This window comes from Rattus norvegicus, chromosome 4 (assembly GCF_036323735.1).
Source record: "Rattus norvegicus strain BN/NHsdMcwi chromosome 4, GRCr8, whole genome shotgun sequence".
Classification (NCBI taxonomy): domain Eukaryota; kingdom Metazoa; phylum Chordata; class Mammalia; order Rodentia; family Muridae; genus Rattus; species Rattus norvegicus.
The window spans coordinates 79,275,896-79,295,039 of NC_086022.1; the positions used below are offsets into that span (position 1 = coordinate 79,275,896).

Genomic DNA, 19,144 nt, shown 5'->3' on the forward strand with positions numbered 1-19,144 from the left:
TGTCCTCTTCAGATTTCCATAACAATCTTCATGCATGTGGTGTGCATACATAAACTCAGGCAGACAAGTGTACTGGTAAAATGATGATACTCTGCTACGCTTGTAGACAGGAGCCTGGCATAACTGTCCTCTGAGAGGCTCCACCCAGCCGCTGACTGAAACAGATGCATAGACCCACAGTCAAATACTGGACTGAGCTCAGGGAGTCTTATGGAAGAGTTGGGGAAAGGATTGAGGGCCCCAGAAGAGATAGGATCTCCAAAGAAAGACCAACAGAGTCAACTAGCCTGGACCCTTGGGGGCTCTCAGAGTCAGAACTACCAGCCAAAGAGCATACATGGGCTGGACCTAAGCTCCCTGCACATATGTAGCAGATGTGCAGCTCGGCCTGTATGTGAGTCCCCAACAACTGGAGGGAGTTGTACCTGAAGCTATTGGTTGTCTGTGGATCCAGTTCCCCTAACTGGGCTGCCTTGTCTGGCCTCAGTGGGAAAGAATGTGCCTAGCTAGCCCTGCAGAGACTTGATGAGCCAAGGAGAGGGGATCCCCAGGGGGGCCTCCACCCTCTCAGAGGAAAGGAGAGGAGAAAGGGGAAAGGATTGTGTGATGGGGACTGGGAGGGGGTAGCAATCAGGATGTGCAGTGAATAAATAAATTGATTAATTAATTAATGGAAAAGAGAAAATTTCAAAATTAAATACTAGGACCAGAGCTGAGCTCGTGTCCTTCTCAGTTTGTACTATATAAAAGGTCCTTGTCTCACCCACTTCTGTCAGACTGGACTTACACCATAATGATTGTGAGCGTCAGGCCTTGCCACCAACTCCAAAAGGCAAGAGTTGTCAACAGAGGGAAGTGTCCATGCTGGGACATTTCCTCAGTCACACAGGCATGAGACTCCACGGGCAGGAGTCCAGGACAGTGGAAAGGACCTTTCAGACCAGCATTGACAGTGATCACCAGGGCCAGCAGACATGGGACAGAAGAGCTGAGGCTCCCAGCAGCCCAGCAGCTCACAGGGGATGGGGCAGGTGCAGGACACATCTTTCACTGCCACAGTGAATCAGGAGATCTCGTTCTCGGCAGACTAAATGCCAATGTGCCGAGGGACAATGGAAGGGACACGGACAGAGTCAGGTCCAGGACCAAGACAAGAAGTCCCTTGGAAGAGGAAGGTTCTAACAAACTTTGATCAGAGCAACAGGATATGAACTTTGTACAAAGGGCCAAGTGAGAAAAAAGTTCCTGTACAGCAGAAGCCAACAGAAAAATTCAACCTTTTCTGAGCACACAGTTGTGATTCCCACACTTGTGGGTGGGACATATGACACAAGAATGGGCATGCGAGGTCACATTTTCTCTGCATTTTGATCAGTTGTGGATTTCTGTAACAGTTACCATCTGTTTCAAAAAAAGAGAACTTCTTTGATGAGGGATAAAAGCTACACTTATCCATAGGTGTAAGGGCAAGTATTTAGAATATAGTTAGAAATTGCATGGATTTCAGAAAACGGCAGTAGTGAGTTATCCTCTAGAGTCTACGACCATCAAGCCATGGGGTATGCACCCAATGAATTTCTATTGAGGGGGAGTTAAGTCCAATGTGATACCTATTGGTTACCCTGAGATAAAAATGTCACTATGGCACCATCGAGGACGTCTTGCCAGGCTGGCCACTACTGTGACTCACAGGCTCTTCAACTGGGTAGGACATTAGATGATTCTTCTTCCCTAGCTGCTTGAATTACACCTTCTGACATGGGAGAGCTAGTCCTCAGGGGTGAGACTTCTGGGTCATTCCAGCTCAATTCTTCCAAGTCCTGTGTCCAACGAGTGTATTCATCAGTGGGTTCTCACCTTCATGCTGTAGATGACCACAGGAGAGTGGAAGTCACTACACTGTGCTGGGAGTCTCTTGAACCACCCTGACCAATAACTTGAAGGCTGGCCTCCCATGTTTCTTGGTTTGTTTTCTATCTCCATAACCAAAACAAACTTTGGGAGGTAATGATTTTTTTTCACCTTGCAACTTACAGTTTCTCATGAAGAAAAATCAGGCAGGAACCTGGAGGCAGAAACTGAAACAGAGGCCATGGAGCAATGCTACTTACTGGCTTATTCAGATTGCTTTCTTAGACAGCCAAAGGCCCCTGCCTACAGGCTACACCACCTGTTTGCTGAGCTCTCTGGCATCAACCCTTAATCACGAAAATGCTCCATAGATTTGCCTAGGCAACCTGATGGGAGCATTTTTCTCAATTGAGACTCTTCCTATTTTACTCAAGTTAGAGTTTGGGTCAAGTTGACAAAACAAAACAAAACAGCTACCACTCTGTGCCTGACACCAAAATTTTTGTTCATGACCTTTTAATGAAACAAAATTATCCTGTGTAGCATAGCCACACTTTATATGTATATACTATGTAATATATAGTAAAGAAAATGTAAGTTTTGGTAAGCATATAAAATAATATTTGTATTTTCAAGCATACTTATGTCTCCTTCCTCCCTCTGTATCACTATCCCTTCATATATTTCAAACATCAACCTAAATTTCAACATGCATCCCCATACTAGGTAATTTGTTGCATGGGAAAGAGAATTTTTCTCTCACTAAAGCCCTCAACAGAAGCAGGACAAAAGCAGCTTGAAACCCTTGTTGGGCTAGCCTTGGCTATGACTTGTGGTGCCCCGAGCTCATGAATGTTTTGTGACAGTTGGAAAACCAAAAGAGAAAAAGATAATGGGGGTCTAGACAAGATGGAGTATAAGAGGTTTCCAGATGAGAGAGGAAATGGGTAGATGCACACAGGGGCCTGGACAGCACTGTGAACTGTAAGTAAGGATTAGAGCCTCCAGCTCTGGCTTCAGTTGGGTAAGGGAAGAAGCACAGCCAGGGGGAAAGACAGGGCTTAGAGACAAGGTACTTGGAGACAGAGATACCTAGTTTCTCTCCTCTGCTCTACTAAGTTCCAGAGCCATGGGGTTGGCACAAAGGAGCTTGGCACTGGGCTGCATAGCCATCATGTCAGTTCTACAGATGACCATGGCAGGGAACCCCAACTGGATGTTGAACGGCAAGGCCCAGGTATTGGCAGACCTGAGCGCCCAGGAGATCCAGGCCGTGCACAGCTTCCTGATGAGCAGGACAGAGCTGGATCTGCAGCCATCAGACACACAGGCTTTAGACAAGATGGCTGGCAGTTCCCATTGGGTCAATGTTCAAGAAGCTATGGCTTTACATAGTGAAGACACACCTGCAGGATAGCTGTGATCCTCATTGAGACGCTGCTGCCCAAGAAGAAGGATGTCCTAGAGTTTCTGGTTAAGGAACAAGATGTGCTGTTTAAGAAGCCCATGTTGTCAGATTCACTGTGCCCAGGTGCACCCTAATGTCATTGAGTTTGCTGGGTGGGAGTATGTATGGGGCTGGGGTGGTTACCAAATCCCATGTACATGAGAGAACTGTCCCCATGCCAGAGAAACAGCAATCCTGGTCAACCAGACCAATGATCAAAGCAGAGCAAAGCCTTCTCTACCACAGAATCAAAGCAGCAACCACACCCTTACAGGAGTTTTTCCTTGACACCACTGACTTCTCATTAGAGGACTGCAATGGCCAGTATCTGACCTTCACCCATACGGCCCCCATAGTCTAGACATCGGGCCACCTGGCTTCTCTTACACTGCATTGTAGAACACCTGCTGCAGCCCACAGGTCTGAAGAACCTTGTGGATCATGGGAGCACAGATGTCCGGGACTGGAGAGTGGCGTAGATCTGGAATAATGGCAAGCTCTAGAACACCCCTGAGGAACTGGCTCAGAAATATGCAGATGGAGAGTGAATATGGCAAACCCACTGTCAGACCCACTGTCCAGGAGCGCAGAGAGGCCACGATTCTTTAACCAGCTTAGTGGAGATTGCCTAAGGCACCTTAGCAAGTCTGCCCTCACAGGGAACAAGCCAATGGTCCTTAACACAGTCTAGGAGACAACACTGAAATCCTACAGAGGCTGGCAGTTCCCATCCAGTCAGTGTTCAAGAGGCTATGGCTTTGCATAGTGAAGACACACCCACAGGATAGCTGACCAAGACCACAGACATGGAATGGGGCTTGGGCACTGTTACTCACTGTTACTCTACCATCAACTGTCCAAAGACAGCCTCCTTCCTAGAGTTCATCCACCACTACGACACTGATAAAGTGTTTGTCATCCACGGTCCCTCTTCATCTCTGAGAAGGTCAGAAGTATCTGTTAAGCCCATCCTTAACACCAGCTTTACAGGCAAATTCAACTCATGTAAGGGACTCAGTTGACACATGCTCATACTACTAACAACTTCAGCACTCTACAATTTTGTAGAGAGAATCTCTTATGAGCATCACCTGTCAGTAAAAGGCTTATGGCCAATGAGCTGAGTCAGGAAGTAGAAGGTGGGACATTGAGGGGACAGGGAGATTCTGGGAGAGAATCAAGCTCAGGAGGATTTGCCTAAGGAAGGGAGGCTCATGGGACCTGAGCAAAGACAACCAGCCGCGTGGCTTACATAGAATAGGATACATGGGTTATTGTGAGCCAGTCAGATAACACACAAAGCTTTGGACAAGACTTTTGTAAATCTATTTAAGTATCAGAGTCATTATTCCAGGAGCTTGGGGCCAGGAGGAAAAACATTCGCTTACAGAATTTTCACTGTGTCTGGGACTTTATTTTGTGCACTAGTGGCATGATCAAAACACACACCTCCAGCTAAGTTCACACCACTCCATACACGAGTATATACCACGAGAACCACCCCGGGGATCTCCCTGTGGTCTTCAAGCATTTCCTTCAGGACAATGAGAATATTGAAGATCAGGTACTAGACCAGCCCCTCCCTTCCCTCTTCTGGCCTGTCACTATCCTCTAACTTGACCTGTCCCAGATCCCAGGAGTATGGCTTGTGGGTGGAGGGGGAGTTCAGAGGTCATGAAAGATGAGCCAATCTCTTTTCAATGGGGTTGAGGGTGTCCAGAGAAATTTGTAGACACATATAACAATGTCCCACACATGAGTGTTCTCAGTAGGACCATAGTCAGCACTTCCTTGCCCACCAAAGCTTTTTCTTCCTCCCATGGGATTTGATGACCTAGATGACAGGCTTCTTGCACAAGCTTCCTTCTGAGGCTGTCCCCAACATGGCCTCAACCTAGAAACTCCATAAGCTCCTTGCTTCAGCCTTTCAACTTCTATATCACTCAAAAACACCCAGACGTATCAGGCATATCAGACCTCTCAGACACATAAACACCATAGACATCAGACACTGGATCCTTGAGCAAATGGTCGACCTCATGCCTCCTCCTTTCAACCTCAGTGGGACCTACAAACCTGGGTCCAGCCCCAACCCCATCTAACAGTCACAGAACCATGTTAGGATAGACAGAAAACCATTCAGTTTCCACCATGTGCTCTGCTTTTTAGCACTGTGGAAAGCATGGGCCGCATACTAGGATGAGTGGCTGTGGGGTGAATTCATGTTTTTCTAGTGAACCCTAAAAGATCTCCATGTCCAGGGCAAAGGAGCCAAATGAGGTACTGAATTTTTCACTGTCTGGAGTGCCTGAGTCTCTCTCATAGAGGCTGTGGGTGAATTTTCCCACCTCAGTAATGGTGTGCCTCAGGAACTGTAGTTGTACAACTGCTTGTGCATACGTGTGTGGGGTGTGTGTGTGTGTGTGTGTGTGTGTGTGTGTGTGTGTGTGTGTATGCTACCAGTCCAGCAACATAATGTATAGCTTGACTGAAAGCCACTGCTCTCTTTACCCTGACTTCCTAGCTGACCGATGGTGCTGTGTGAGGAATTTGGTGATTCTTGCTCAGTGGGAGCAAAGGCAGTTGGAGCACAGCTCAGAGGCCCATGAAATAAAACACTTGAGGAGGCTGCAAGAAATCTGGGAGAACAAAGGAACAAAAACGGTCACTCCGGGCCATTCTGATGGGACATAGGGCAGCATTGCCAGGAGTGGGTTGCAGGCAGTAGACATGTCTCTGATCTGCAGCAAGGAGGGTCACTGGTTGCTAAGTTCTCCCTTACCCTGTGACTCCCTTGCCATCGTAGCCCTCCTCCTGTTGCCAACTTACGTCAGAGAAGAGGGTTCTAAACACTCTTCCTCATCTTCTTCCTCCTGAGCAAAACAAAATGACATTTGGAGATAAGAGATTCTAGAGGGAGATCAGCTGTGAAGGACATGGAGACACAGGGAAACACAGTCCCTTCTGTAGGAGTTGTGCTGTCCAGGATGACTGCAACATATCAGTGGTTGGCATAGGTGTAACTGCAGGGAGGGGGAGCAGGGAGAGCTTAGATGATTTAAGGTCATTGGAACACTCCTCAGCACTGCGATGGCCTGGGCCTGTAATGAGGCATTTGTCAGGATTCGTTGGATAAGTGGCAAGATGAACCCTGGCATACATTATGAGTTTGGTGTGCCAATGGAGTGTCCCTATGGCTCAGCAGTTGTCATTCATGGACCACGCGGTTGGTTGCTGATAGTGGGGACACTCAGGGAAAGAGTCAAAGATATGGAGTAGCTCCCTATCCCTCCTCTTCAAACTGCTATGATGCTAAAACTCCAGTAAAAATGAAGTCTATGGACCCATCAACATCGATTACCCATGTCAGGCAAATAGCCATCAAATGTGCTTGTGCAAGCAACCTCATTAACTCAGTGAGCTACAAGAAAGGCATGAAAGGAAGGGAGGGATTGAGTGGAAAGAGAAAGCCATTTAGCTGGAGGTGGTGTCATAGGAGAGGACAATGAAAGGTTGGTGAAATTAGATGTTGTAGAGGTGTGACACTGTGAAAGACTAAACTAAAACAAAACAAGAAATCTGAGCTGGATGTGCTGGTACATGTTTTCAATCCCAACACTTATGCAGCAAAGGCAGACATATTTCTGTGAGTTCACAACTAGTTCAAATTCCAAATGAGGCAGGGCTATATAGTGAGCCTATCTCAGACCACAACACGAAATCTAGGGCTCCACAAGATTTACAGGGGCTCATTGGGACCCAACCTTCCTGAGGATAAGAAGAGGAGAAATTTTCTTCAGTAGTATATCTTCCATCAAGTTGCCCATAACCATACCTACATACTCGCTCTTGTGCTTTTGAGAACAACTGCAATAAAACTCATTTGATCACCAAATTTATATACTTACAGACTCAAAAAGTATAAGAGTCTATCTAGAAAGTGGAAAAGGGGGGCTGGGGATTTAGCTCAGTGGTAGAGCGCTTGCCTAGGAAGCGCAAGGCCCTGGGTTCGGTCCCCAGCTCCAAAAAAAGAACCAAAAAAAAAAGAAAGTGGAAAAGGATGAGCAGGAGTTAGAGAGGGACAAAATTTAAGTGTCTTATTATTCATTAAATATTATATATTCATAACATATAATATATATTGACATGATATATTTACTCAAAATAAATATGTTTACGCAAAGATAATGTGTTTGAACCAAACCTATTCCCCATACCACTATTTTCCTTCTCCATGTTCTCCTCTCATAATACCCACCCAGACCACTTCCTTCCACTTGTATATTCAGGAGTGTGAGCGCTTCTACTGGAGCCTGCGTAGCTCTCAGAGGCCACACTCCTGAAGAAAACTGACTCTCCCCTATCAGCCATCGATTACCAATAGTTCCTCTGAAAGTGGTGGGATGTCATAAGCCCTCCATATCCATGCTAGGGTTTGGGCTGCCTTGATTTTGTGAGTCTTATCCATCAGTAACAGCTAGTGTGAGTTCATGTGTGCAATGGCCCCATCATATCCAGCAAATACTATGTCTCTGAAGATATCTACTCCCTTAACTCTTAAAAATCTTTCTGCTTCCTCTTCTAGAATGGTCCCAAGCTTTGTAGGGAAGATGTATAATATAGATGTCCCATGGTCTCGTAAGCTCTACATGTTGACCAGAGTGAGTCTGTATTAAACACCATCTACTGCTGGTATAAAAATACAAATTTAGGGAACTGTGTCTATTTCTGTCAACAGTAGTGCTAGATTTTTCCCTAGGGCTATGACCTACCCTGCCATGGGGATTTGACCCAGTTAACAATACCAGGCATGGGTTTCATTTTGAACAATATAAAAAACAGCCAAGGTTATGTGAGACAGTAGCTCGAGGGAGGGAGGGAGGGAGGGAGGGAGGGAGGGAGGGAGGGAGGGAGGGAGAAAGGTAGCATAAAGAGATGAAATGCAGTTTTAAATAAAAGAATCTTATCCAAAAATAGAGAGTAGAACCATAGTGAAGCTCCTGTCCTTCTCCCTGGCTCTGAGTTCATCCAGAAGCCTCTTGTCTCACCCACAAGGCATCATAGCAACAAAGGGAAGTCCTCACGATGGACCATTTCCATTAAATCAAACAAGCATGGTATTCCATAGGTAGGCTAGAAGAACGCAAAGGAAACCCCAGACCAGTCCTGACAGTGATCACCAGGGCCAACAGGCATAAGGACATATGAGCTGGGGAGTGTGCATGTGTATGCATGTGCACAGGCACATGCACGTGCGCATACACACACACACACACACACACACACACACACACACACACACACACACACTGGGCTGGTTCATGCTTGGTGAGCCCCGCATCTCACAGGATGGGATAGGTATAGCACACATCCCTCACTGTCACAGTCAGAAGATCTTGTTCTCTGGAGACTAAATAACAACGTGCTGAGGGACAGTGAGTCGGGCATGGACAGAGTCAAGTCCAGGACCAAGACAGGAAGTCCCTTGGTGAGGCAATGTTTTAATCAACTTAGAAGAAAGAAATCAAGGGGAAATATTTCTCTGGACAGAAGAACTCCCAGGAAAACTGGCACTTTGTGAGCACACAGGCTTTTCCTGACACTTGTGAAACGTGCATACGACACAAGACATTTCCATACAGAAACCATGAAGCACCCATGATGCCCAGGGCCTGTGATCTAGTTACTCCCTCATGTCCCTCATGAGCACCTATGCTTCCCTTTGCCTAATTCCTATCCTGCAAGCTGTTTGTAGGTGAAATTTGCCCTGATCCTTGGCCCTGTACCCTATTACTGGTGGAGAACACATAGCAATGTGGACCTCTGACCCCCTCCTATGCTTCCACAGAAGAGTTTTCTCCAGATTCCTGCCAATCAATGAAACTGAAGGCAGTTAACCTGTGACAACAAGGATCTCTCAGAATCCTTCCACCTACCTTGAGGACCAAGCCATAATTCAGGCCTTTGAACCTCACCAAACCTACAGGAAGGAGTACAGCTAGAGACCCAGAGGGAACATTGAGTGGGATTGCAGTGTCAGGTCAATGACAGGTGTGAGGCCACTCCTGTGGAGGTGGATATACAGAAAAGAGCCTCTTGCTGGGACTCAGCATTGCCCAGATCAGGTTAGGATCTGGAAGAACCAGGGGTGGTAACAGTAACAACATGTACACAAGAGACAAAGGCTGTGTACACTCTGCACGTAGCATGACTGGCCAGCCCACTTCAACAGCAAGTACAAGAGACAATAGTATGACAGCCAGCATCCTTTACTGTTGTTTGGGGAGCCTTGTTGAATAATAAAACTTCTGACTATGCCTTCTCCACCAAAAGAGAGGACGATACATCCATGACTTGGTTCTCCCTGGCGTACTTCATGGGATAACCTTACAGGAGTCCATGCTCAAGTAGCCTTGACTACCCTGCTCAGAGAAAAGAGAAGGTTGAGCAAGGCAGGACTCTCCTGTTCAGCCACTCTGCAAGCCTCGGAACCTCCAGTGTGCTAGGGCCCACACTATCATCAGGGTTCACTTTAAAGAGAGTAGACAGCATGCTGTGTGTCCCAGAAGACCAGTGCTGCTCCACAAGTTTACACTTACTGTCAGCTTCTTTCTCTTGGAGCCTTAGGGATGTGCGTGCCGCTGCTGCTACCATTTCCCCTTCACAGGTTAAGACACTGAGTGCCCAGAGAATTTAACAATCTGGCCAAGCTCACACAGTAGTTCCTAGCCTTGTGACTACCCAGGACTTTATCCCAACCAGCTTGAGCCCGGAACCTGCCCTCTGAACATTCACACTAAATTTGTTGCCTTCGAAAGGGAATTTTGCTGTCAGCACAGCCCCCTGCCTTTCCAGAACAGAAGTGCTTTGTAGCCAGTGAGGACCAAGGCTCTGCTGCTGTGGCTCATGGTGTTCCTGGCTGATAAATGCTGTCCCGCAGAGATAACACTGAGAAAAAGAGAGATGCGGGCAATGTCTAGATAAGGGAGAGTATAAGAGAGTTGACAGTAGGAAAGGAAGCAGCTCAATGCACAGAGAGGCCTAGACACCACTGAGGACAGCTCTGGCTTCATCTGGATAAAGGAAGGAGTTCGCATAAGAACTAGAGGCTCGACGACAGAAATACCCGAGAGCTCTCCTCTCCTCTGCTGTGTTTCAGAGCCATGAGCCTGGTAGGAAGGATCTTGACTCTGGGCTGGATGACTGCCATCTTGGTGGTGCAGATGTCTGTGGCAGAGCACTCCAGGTGGGCACTGAATACCAGGCCCCGGGTGTTGTGGGACTTGAGTGCTGAGGAGCTGGAGTGCGTGCACAACTTCCTGATGAGCAGGAAGGAGCTGGAACTGCAGCCATCCACGGTACTGACTTTGGCCAAGAACTCTGTGTTCCTCATTGAGATGCTGATGCCCAAGAAGTATGAGGTGCTGGATTTCCTAGATAAAGGAGCCATGCCTCCTTTACGGGAAGCCCGTGTCCTGATCTATTTTGGTGCCCAGGAGTACCCCAATGTCACCGAGTATGCTGTGGGGCCCGTTGATCAACCCATGTACATGCGAAAACTGAACCGCAAGGGTGGCCAGGAGCTGTCATGGGTATCTAGGCCCATGTCCAAAGTAGAGTCTGCCCTTCTCTTCCATACTCTGAAGACAGCCACCAAGCCCTTACAAGAGTTTTTCTTTGATACCACTGGCTTCACACTGCAGGACTGCAACGGCGGCTGCCTGACCTTTACCAATGTTGGACCTCGCGATATGACATTCAGAAACCGCCATAGCTGGTTTCTTTTGCAACGCTTTATGAATGGCCACTTCCTGCAGCCCACGGGGCTGGAGATCCTCGTGGATCATGGGAGCACAGATGTCCAGGACTGGAGAGTAGTGCAGATCTGGTATAATGGCAAGTTCTACAGCAGCCCTGAGGAACTGGCTCAGAAATACGCAGATGGAGAAGTGGACATAGTGGTCCTCGAGGACCCACTGCCCAAGACTTCAGAACAGTTTCCACAGTTCTCCACCTACAAGCCCCATGCTGAATTCCTCATGCCTATCAGCAAGGGTGGCCCTCGAGTGGTCCAGCCCTATCCTGAATTCCCTATGCCCATCAGGAAGGGTGGTCCTCGAGTGGCCCAGCCTTATCCTGAATTCTCCATGCCCATCAGCAAGGGTGGCCCTCGAGTACCCCAGCCCTATTCTGAATTCTCTACACCCATCAGGAAGGGTGGCCCTCGAGTACCCCAGCCCTATTCTGAATTCCCTACACCCATCAGGAAGGGTGGTCCTCAAGTGGCCCAGCCCTATCCTGAATTCTCCATACCCATCAGCAAGGGTGGCCCTCGAGTACCCCAGCCCTATTCTGAATTCCCTACACCCATCAGGAAGGGTGGCCCTCGAGTACCCCAGCCCTATTCTGAATTCCCCACACCCATCAGGAAGGGTGGCCCTCGAGTACCCCAGCCCTATTCTGAATTCCCTACACCCATCAGGAAGGGTGGTCCTCAAGTGACCCATCCCTATTCTGAATTCCCCACTCCCATCAGCAAGGGTGGCCCTCAAGTGGCCCAGCCCTATCCTAAATTTCCCAGGCCCATCAGCAAGGGTGGCCCTCAAGTGGCCCAGCTCTATCCTAAATTCCCCACGCCCATCAGGAAGGGTGGGCCTCAAGTGGCCCAGTCCAGTGTTCCCCGCTACAGGCTAAAACATAACACTGTGCTCTACGGAGACTGGAGCTTCTTCTTCAAGCTGCAGTCTTCCTATGGGCTTCAGCTCTTTAATGTACACTTCAGAGGCGAACGTATCGCCTATGAGGTTGGTGTGCAAGAGGTTATGGCACTGTATAAAGGACACAAAGCTGGAGGCAGGGAGACCAAGTACGTGGATGTGGGCTGGGGCCTAGGAGGTATCACTCACCAGCTAACTCCTGGCATTGATTGTCCCCACAAAGCCACCTTCCTGGATGCCATCCACTACTATGACAGCGACGGTCCTGTCCTCTCTCGGCAAGCCCTCTGTATCTTTGAAGTGCCCGTGGGGGTTCCCCTTAGGCACTACTTTAACTCCAACTTTAGAAGTAGCTTCAGTTCCTACGCCAGGCTGGGTGGACCCATGCTGGTTCTGAGGACAGCATCGACGATCCACAATCACGATTACATCTGGGACTTCATCTTCCACTCCAATGGCATAATGGAGGGCAAGATGTATGCTACCGGGTATGTTCATGCCACTTTCTACACCTCAGAAGGGATGCTCTACCACAGTCGCCTGCACACCCACCTACTCGGCAACGTCCACTCCCACCTCGCGCATTATCGCATTGACCTGGATGTGGCAGGTAGGTCTTGAGACCAGACCCTCCCAGGCACTAAACCATTTCCAATACATTCACAACAGCAAACAGGCTAAGACTCCCCAACATAAAATCAGCTGTGTCCATTCAGCCTTCTTACATACATGAAGAAACATCATGCACCCCTAAAAAATGGGGACAGCAAATGGTACTCTAGGGTTGCCCTAAATGTGGGGTATGTGTTCCCCTTGTTGAGCATGAGTGGAATGGTATACAAGGTTGGAGGGAAGAAGTGCCATGAAGGGTCAGAAATGCTATCTCCCCCCGCACATATGTTGTAGAGGTATATATTTTGATCTTTGTGTGGCTCCCAAACAATGGAGCAGGGGCTAAACCAAAAGCTGTTGCCTGTATGTGAGATATGTTCTTCTCATTGGGCTGCCTTGTCTGACCTCAGTGGGAAAGGTTGCACCTAGCCTCACAGAGACTTGATGTGTCAAGGTTGGGGGATACCCAAGGGTGCCCCACCACTCGGAGGAGAAGGGGAGGGGAAAGGATTGTGGGAGAGGATGAGAGGGAAGGGTCAGTGAGTGGGATGTAAAGTGAATAAGTAAAATAATAATGATAATAATAATAATAATAATAGTGATAATGATGACAAATAAATAAAAAGAAAGAAATGCTACCTCCCACCACTGAGGTGACCACAGTATCATCTGGGTGTCAGTGGTTTTTGGATAATGATGTCATCACAGACATAGCATGGCTGTGATGCTCAACATCAAATCCTATAACAGAACAATGCCCTCAATATGGTTTATCAGGACCAGATGGGTAGCTGCCACCCTCTCAGCCCCAATAGGGCCTCTATCCCAGAGTACCCCAATAGTACTCAGGCCTGAGAAATGTCCCGTGTCTCTAAGGTTAAAAGCCCAGGAAACCGACTGTGGGTATGGCCTAGCATGTAGATCATACCCAACAGGGAGGAAGTTTCTGTCCCAGCCCTTGACTCTTGCCCTCCTCTCCTCATGACACAGGTACAAAGAACAGCTTCCAGACCCTGAAGATGAGATTGGAAAACATCACCGACCCCTGGAGCCAGAGAAGCCAGCAGGTCAAGCCCATCTTCGACAAGACCCAGTACTCCCAGGAGCGCCAGGCTGCCTTCCACTTCAGGCAGACTCTGCCCAAGTACCTGCTTTTTAGCAACACTGGAAAAAGTGTGTTGGGTCGCAGCCACAGCTACCTCCTGCATGTCCCCTCCATGGCTGAGCAAATGCTGCCCCCGGGCTGGCAGAACTCACCAGCTTTCTTGTGGCCCAGGTGAAGACTCATGCAAAGTGTCGAGGAAGGCCGGGAGCTCCCTCAGTGACCGTGTATAATCATTCTGTCCAAGAGGCCATGATTTTGCTGTTCTCTGAGTTTGCCTCCTAATGCACTGAGGGAGGGAGTGGGGAGTTCATGGGAATCCTGGGTGACAGACAGACAGACAGAGATGGGAGTCTTTCGGGTCCCTGAGAGACTGTCACTCATTCTGGAACAGCAGCAGTTTCCCCCTCTATGGAGGGGGATGGAGCAGAGGCAGTCCTCATTTCTGATGCTACTCATACGCTTCTGCCTGCAGGTACCAGCTGGCAGTGACTAAGTACCAGGAGTCTGAACGGTTCCACAGTAGCCTTTACAACCAGAACCATCACTGGGCTTACCCTATGGTCTTTGAGAACTTCATTCACAACAATGAAAACATCGAAGATGAGGTACAGATCCGGTCTCCTTTGCCCACCTCTGGTCCTGTCACTAGTCAACGACCAGACTTTGCTGGTCTCAGGATTGTGGCTGGCTGGGTAGGGCAAGTTCAGAGGTCAGGACAGATGGGTCCACCTCTTTTAAATGGGGTTGAGGATATCTTGGGATGTTTATAAACACATATTTAAAAGACACCCTAATCCCCAAGGTCCTCCAGTAGCCAGTATTCAGCACTGCCCTGCCCACTGAGTCTTGTATTTCTGCCATAGGACTTGGTGGCCTGGGTGACAGTCGGCCTCTCAAACAACCTCCATTCTGAGATTGCCCCCAGCACGGCTACGCTGGGGAACGCTGCAGGATTCTTGCTCCAGCCATTTGATTTGTACAACAACTTCCAGAGATATACAGGTAAAAAGCCACAACTATATCAGGCACCAGATCCTTGAAAAGATCTACTCGACGCCTGCTCAGTTCAGCTACATTAAGACATGCAATCTTGTGTGAAGCTCCTGCCTAAGAGCTCCAGGGTGTCCCACCAGCACCCCACAAAAGCAGACAGCAAGCCCTTCGATTTCTATCACCGAATGCTGCCTCTTAGAGCTGCAGGTGTGGGGAGGAGATGAGCCACCTGTTCAGATGGGTAGCCATGGGCTTCACTCACATTTCCCTACTGAACCCCAAAAGCATCCCTCGGGGAGGAGAAAGGAAGCACAGTGAGACACTGGAGTCCTCTGTCAGACGGGTTTTCAATGTCTGAGAGTTTCTGACCCCTCTCAGGAAAGCGTTAGGGGTGGGTACTGTCCCCCCTAAATGCTGGGTATGCAGAAGGAAGCTGCTGTGGGAAATCTAACAAGGTTACCAGCATCTCACCCTTTGGCTGCTCTTCTAGCCTCTCCGACTCGTGCCCAGTGTGTGTGCTGACTCGCTGTGTTGCCCTCTATAGCAACAGACGCCTGGAGACAACTGACTTTCCCTCTGTAGTGAAGAACGGCTCAATAAACCAGGGCACTGCAGCACCATGGTGCCTAATGCAGAAAGAAGTTCATGAGTCTTATATCTGTGTCTACAGAAGAGACCTACAGGACATTCCAAGTAGCAAAGGAAAATAGAAAAGGACTAATATGTATTGCATTCAGAGTGTGTGTGTGTGCGTGTGTGTGTGTGTGTGTGTGTGTGTGTGTGTGTGTGTGTGTGTGTGGTATAAGGATGGGAGGAATCAAGGCAAATATATGGGTGCCCTTGAAGAGCTAAAAGGGACAAGGAAACAGATTTTCCCCTCATGTGTCCATTAGGAACCCAGCCCTAGAGAATTGCAGAGCTAGAAGTGCCACCGAGGCTCAATCAGCAAAGTGTTTGCACTCAAGTATGGGACCCTGAGTCCAGACGCCCAGCACACACTCAGAGTCAGGTACCATGACCTTGTCTATAGCACTGGTTTCAGGAATGGTAAAGACAAGATGATCTCTGGAGCTTGCTGGCCAGCTGCTCCAGCAGAATTCGGTGAACTTGGGTGCATCGAGAAAACCTGCCTCAAAAAAAAAAAAAGTGGGGAATAAGCAAGACATAATATTGACTTCCGCTTTCCACCCCATGCACATGCACTACAAACACACGGCCACACATACAAGATATATAAATGCAAATAGAGCACACACAAGCAAAAACGTAAGACGTGAGGGCTAACCCTCATGTTTATCTTGTCTTTCTCTTGCTGTCTGCTCATACTGTGTGTACAGTGGGGTTTAGTGGTGCCTGTTGAGGGGAGCAGAGGCAGGCAGACCAGAGCTCACAGGTACATCCAATAGGACACTAAGAAGTCTAGCAGGGAGGGAGGGGGAGGAAAAGGATCACGTATGGTGTAGGGGACAGGAGAAAGAGAGAAGGCACACGAAAGCAAGGGCCAGGCCACTCCAGGTAGAGGATGGCATCGCTGGTAAGTGTTTGGGGAGTAGGCTTGCCTCCTGTCTGTGGCCCCATTGCCACTGTGTTCCTCCCTGGGCTGCCCATGAGAGATTGTTCTTAGTCTCTTTCATACTTTTGTCCTTCTGGGCAAAAAAGAAAGACATTTGGGGACAAGCAATTGGAAACCAGGAGGCCAGCCATAAAGGAGGGCATGAAGTCATCAGGAATGCACGCTGCCTGAGGCAGGGTGCCAGCTCCCTTCAGGAAAGACAGTTGAGAGGAGAGGAAGGCAAAGGTTGAGCTGCAGGGAGGGAAGAATGAGGAGAGTTTCTGGACTAGGACTCTGTGAGAACTCTTTCTGACACTGCAATGGTTGGTGCCTGTCACACACACTAGTCAAGGTCCTCTGTGGGCCCAGCAGGCAGGAGCGCTGGGATGGCGGTAGACTCTGGGTAGTAGTGAATCCTCTCTGTGGCCCAGCATTTGGAGCACATGAACCATAGGGTGGAGCCCATGAACCATAAGGTGGATGTTTAGAGTGGGAGAAACATAAGAAGTAGGGAGATGTGCGGCAGTGGTCTACACCTCTTCCTCAGTGTGGACACAAATCTAAAACACCCTGAGAACAGCCACAAATACAAAATTAGGCCCAACAACACCTTATCATGGATGGGAGGGTCCCTGTGGCCCACTTCTCCCTGAAGATGAATACAGAGTTAATGCTTGACTGGGAGAGAGCAGTTGCTTCCTTCAGTGGTGTAGCCTCTGGCAAGTCACCCGTGTTCATGTACACAAAGCTCACCCATTATCAAGTAAGCCACACTAACAAAACTATTGGGTTAACAGAAGGGAGAAGGGAAGGAAGGAAGGAAGGAAGGCATAGAAGGAGGGAGGAAGGAAGGGAGGAAGGAAGGAAGGAAGGAAGGAAGGAAGGAAGGAAGGAAGGGAGGGAGGGAGGAGGGAAGGCATAGAAGGAGGGAGGAAAGGAGGGAGGGAGGGAGAAGGAAAAGGGCATATAGGTAGAAGGTGCTGAGCTTGGAGGAGGAGGGAGATTTGAGACATTTGAAAGAATAAAAGCAAGAGTTAAATGGGAGGGGGCACTGTACATGTATATAGATATCACTTCAAATTATGTATAATTAATGTTTTCTCATAAAAACATTCCAGATGAAGTCTACAAATTAGACAGCTGAATGAAGTGACAGTCTTGCAACATAAGGGCATTGCCTTGATATCCAGAACCCAGAGGACACCAGAGGGTATGGTGGTTCATACTTGTAATCCCAGACCTGTAAAGCAGAAGGCACACAGATACCTAGAGCACCCTGGCCACCCCACTCCACCCCCTAGTGGAGCTGCCAAGCTCTGGGCTAATAAGACGCCCTGTTCCAAAGTGGAAAGGAAAACAAAGTGCGGTGTGATGGTTCTCACCCTCAATCCCTGCTCTGGGGAAGAGGAGGAAGAGGGTAGAAGCACAAAGCCTGGGCCATTTATTGTCAAAAAAAAATAATAGTAAGAAAAGGAACAAAAGTAAGGGGGAAAGGGGTGGAAGGTGCCTGGAAATCCTTTGTCTCCTGACCCATGCACTTACATGTATAAAAGTGACTGTGTGCAAGTGTACACACACTAACACACATAGTACACATATACTCATGCACCAGCACACACCTACAGAGATGGAGAGAGAGAGAAACGAAATCCAGTTTATAATATTTTTTAAAGAGCAGCATGACCAAGTTTAACTAGAATTCCTGCTCTTCCTGCCGGCCTCCTGGCTTTCGGTTTATTGAGATCTTCTATCTCATCCACTCTTGCCAAGATGGACCCTGAAAGCCTGGAGCCCTGCGATTCCCCTGATCAATTACAGGGGCAAAGCAAGGCCAGTGGAGGAGCAAGACAGGGGAGAGAGATGTTCCCAGAGAACATGATGTCCATGGAGCCAAACGGCCATGGTGATCCACGGGTCGGAGACTTGGAGAATCCTAAGGGATTCTCAGAGCACCCTCGACAGTGGTCGCCAGGGCAAGCAGACACAGGATAGAAGACCTGAGGCTCCCAGCAGCCCAGCAGCTCACAGGGGATGGGGCAGGTGCAGGACACATCTTTCACTGCCACAGTCAGACTTCATTTTCTGCAAACTAAGTACCAACATGCTGAGGGGCAGGCAGTGGGATGTGAACAGAGCCAGGCTTAGGACCAGGACAGGACACCCCTTGGTAGGGCAGGATTTTAGCTAACTTTGAAAGGGGTCAGAGTATAAACTTGATATAGAGCTAAGTGAGGAAGCTTCTCTGGAAGAAAATCTTCCAGAAAGTTTTGCACTCTTGTGTTCACATATGATGTGTTTCCAACCCTTGGGAAAGGCACACACCTGACAAGGAAACACATTTTCAAATAGAAAACATGGAGCATCCATGCTCAGGGTCTGTGGCTCAGTTTCTCCCTGGTATGCCTGATGAGTACGCATAACCTCCCTTGCCTATGTCTTACCCTGCAACTCATTTTAGGGGAGATCCACCCAGATGCCAGCCCCGATCCCTGAGAGTGGAGGACACCCAACAGTTTAGACATCTGAGTCTCTCTCTGCGCCTCTATCTCAACAGGAGAGTTTTCTCTGCATTTCTCCCAGTTGATTCTGATCAGGACAAACCAAAGGGAATCAATTACCTGAAACAGCAACGTGCTCTCAGAGTCCTTCCACTCACTCCCAGGCCCAAACTGTAAGCCAGGATTCTGTGTCAACCCTACCTACTGGAGTGAGGAGTGCAGCTGAAGACCCAGAGAGACCCTTGAGTAGGACTCTACTGTCACAAAAAGGCTTCCAGCTAGAGATAGGCACAAGGCAGCTTCTGTGTTGGAAATGCCACAGCTGGGCTCTTCCAGTGAGACACAGCTAGACAAAGGCTGGGCTAAGAT

General features: G+C 48.5%; 1 protein-coding gene and 1 pseudogene across 2 annotated transcripts; both read left to right on the forward strand.

The window, feature by feature from the left end:
• The first annotated feature begins 2,980 nt into the window (after positions 1-2,980).
• On the forward strand, positions 2,981-3,846 carry Aoc1-ps1 (amine oxidase, copper containing 1; annotated as a pseudogene).
• A 6,494-nt stretch (positions 3,847-10,340) lies between these two features.
• On the forward strand, positions 10,341-15,366 carry Svs1 (seminal vesicle secretory protein 1). Of its 2 annotated transcripts, XM_006236459.2 has the most exons (6): positions 10,341-11,472; positions 11,731-12,625; positions 13,618-13,903; positions 14,205-14,337; positions 14,596-14,734; positions 15,216-15,366. In XM_006236459.2, exons 1-6 carry the CDS (start codon positions 10,462-10,464, stop codon positions 15,245-15,247), a joined length of 2,496 nt encoding a protein of 831 aa, XP_006236521.1. In that variant the 5' UTR covers positions 10,341-10,461; the 3' UTR covers positions 15,248-15,366. The 2 variants fall into 2 exon arrangements, with proteins under 2 accessions (XP_006236521.1, NP_954526.1); NM_199095.1 differs by having other exon boundaries at positions 10,462-12,625; positions 15,216-15,360.
• The last annotated feature ends 3,778 nt before the right edge of the window (positions 15,367-19,144 follow it).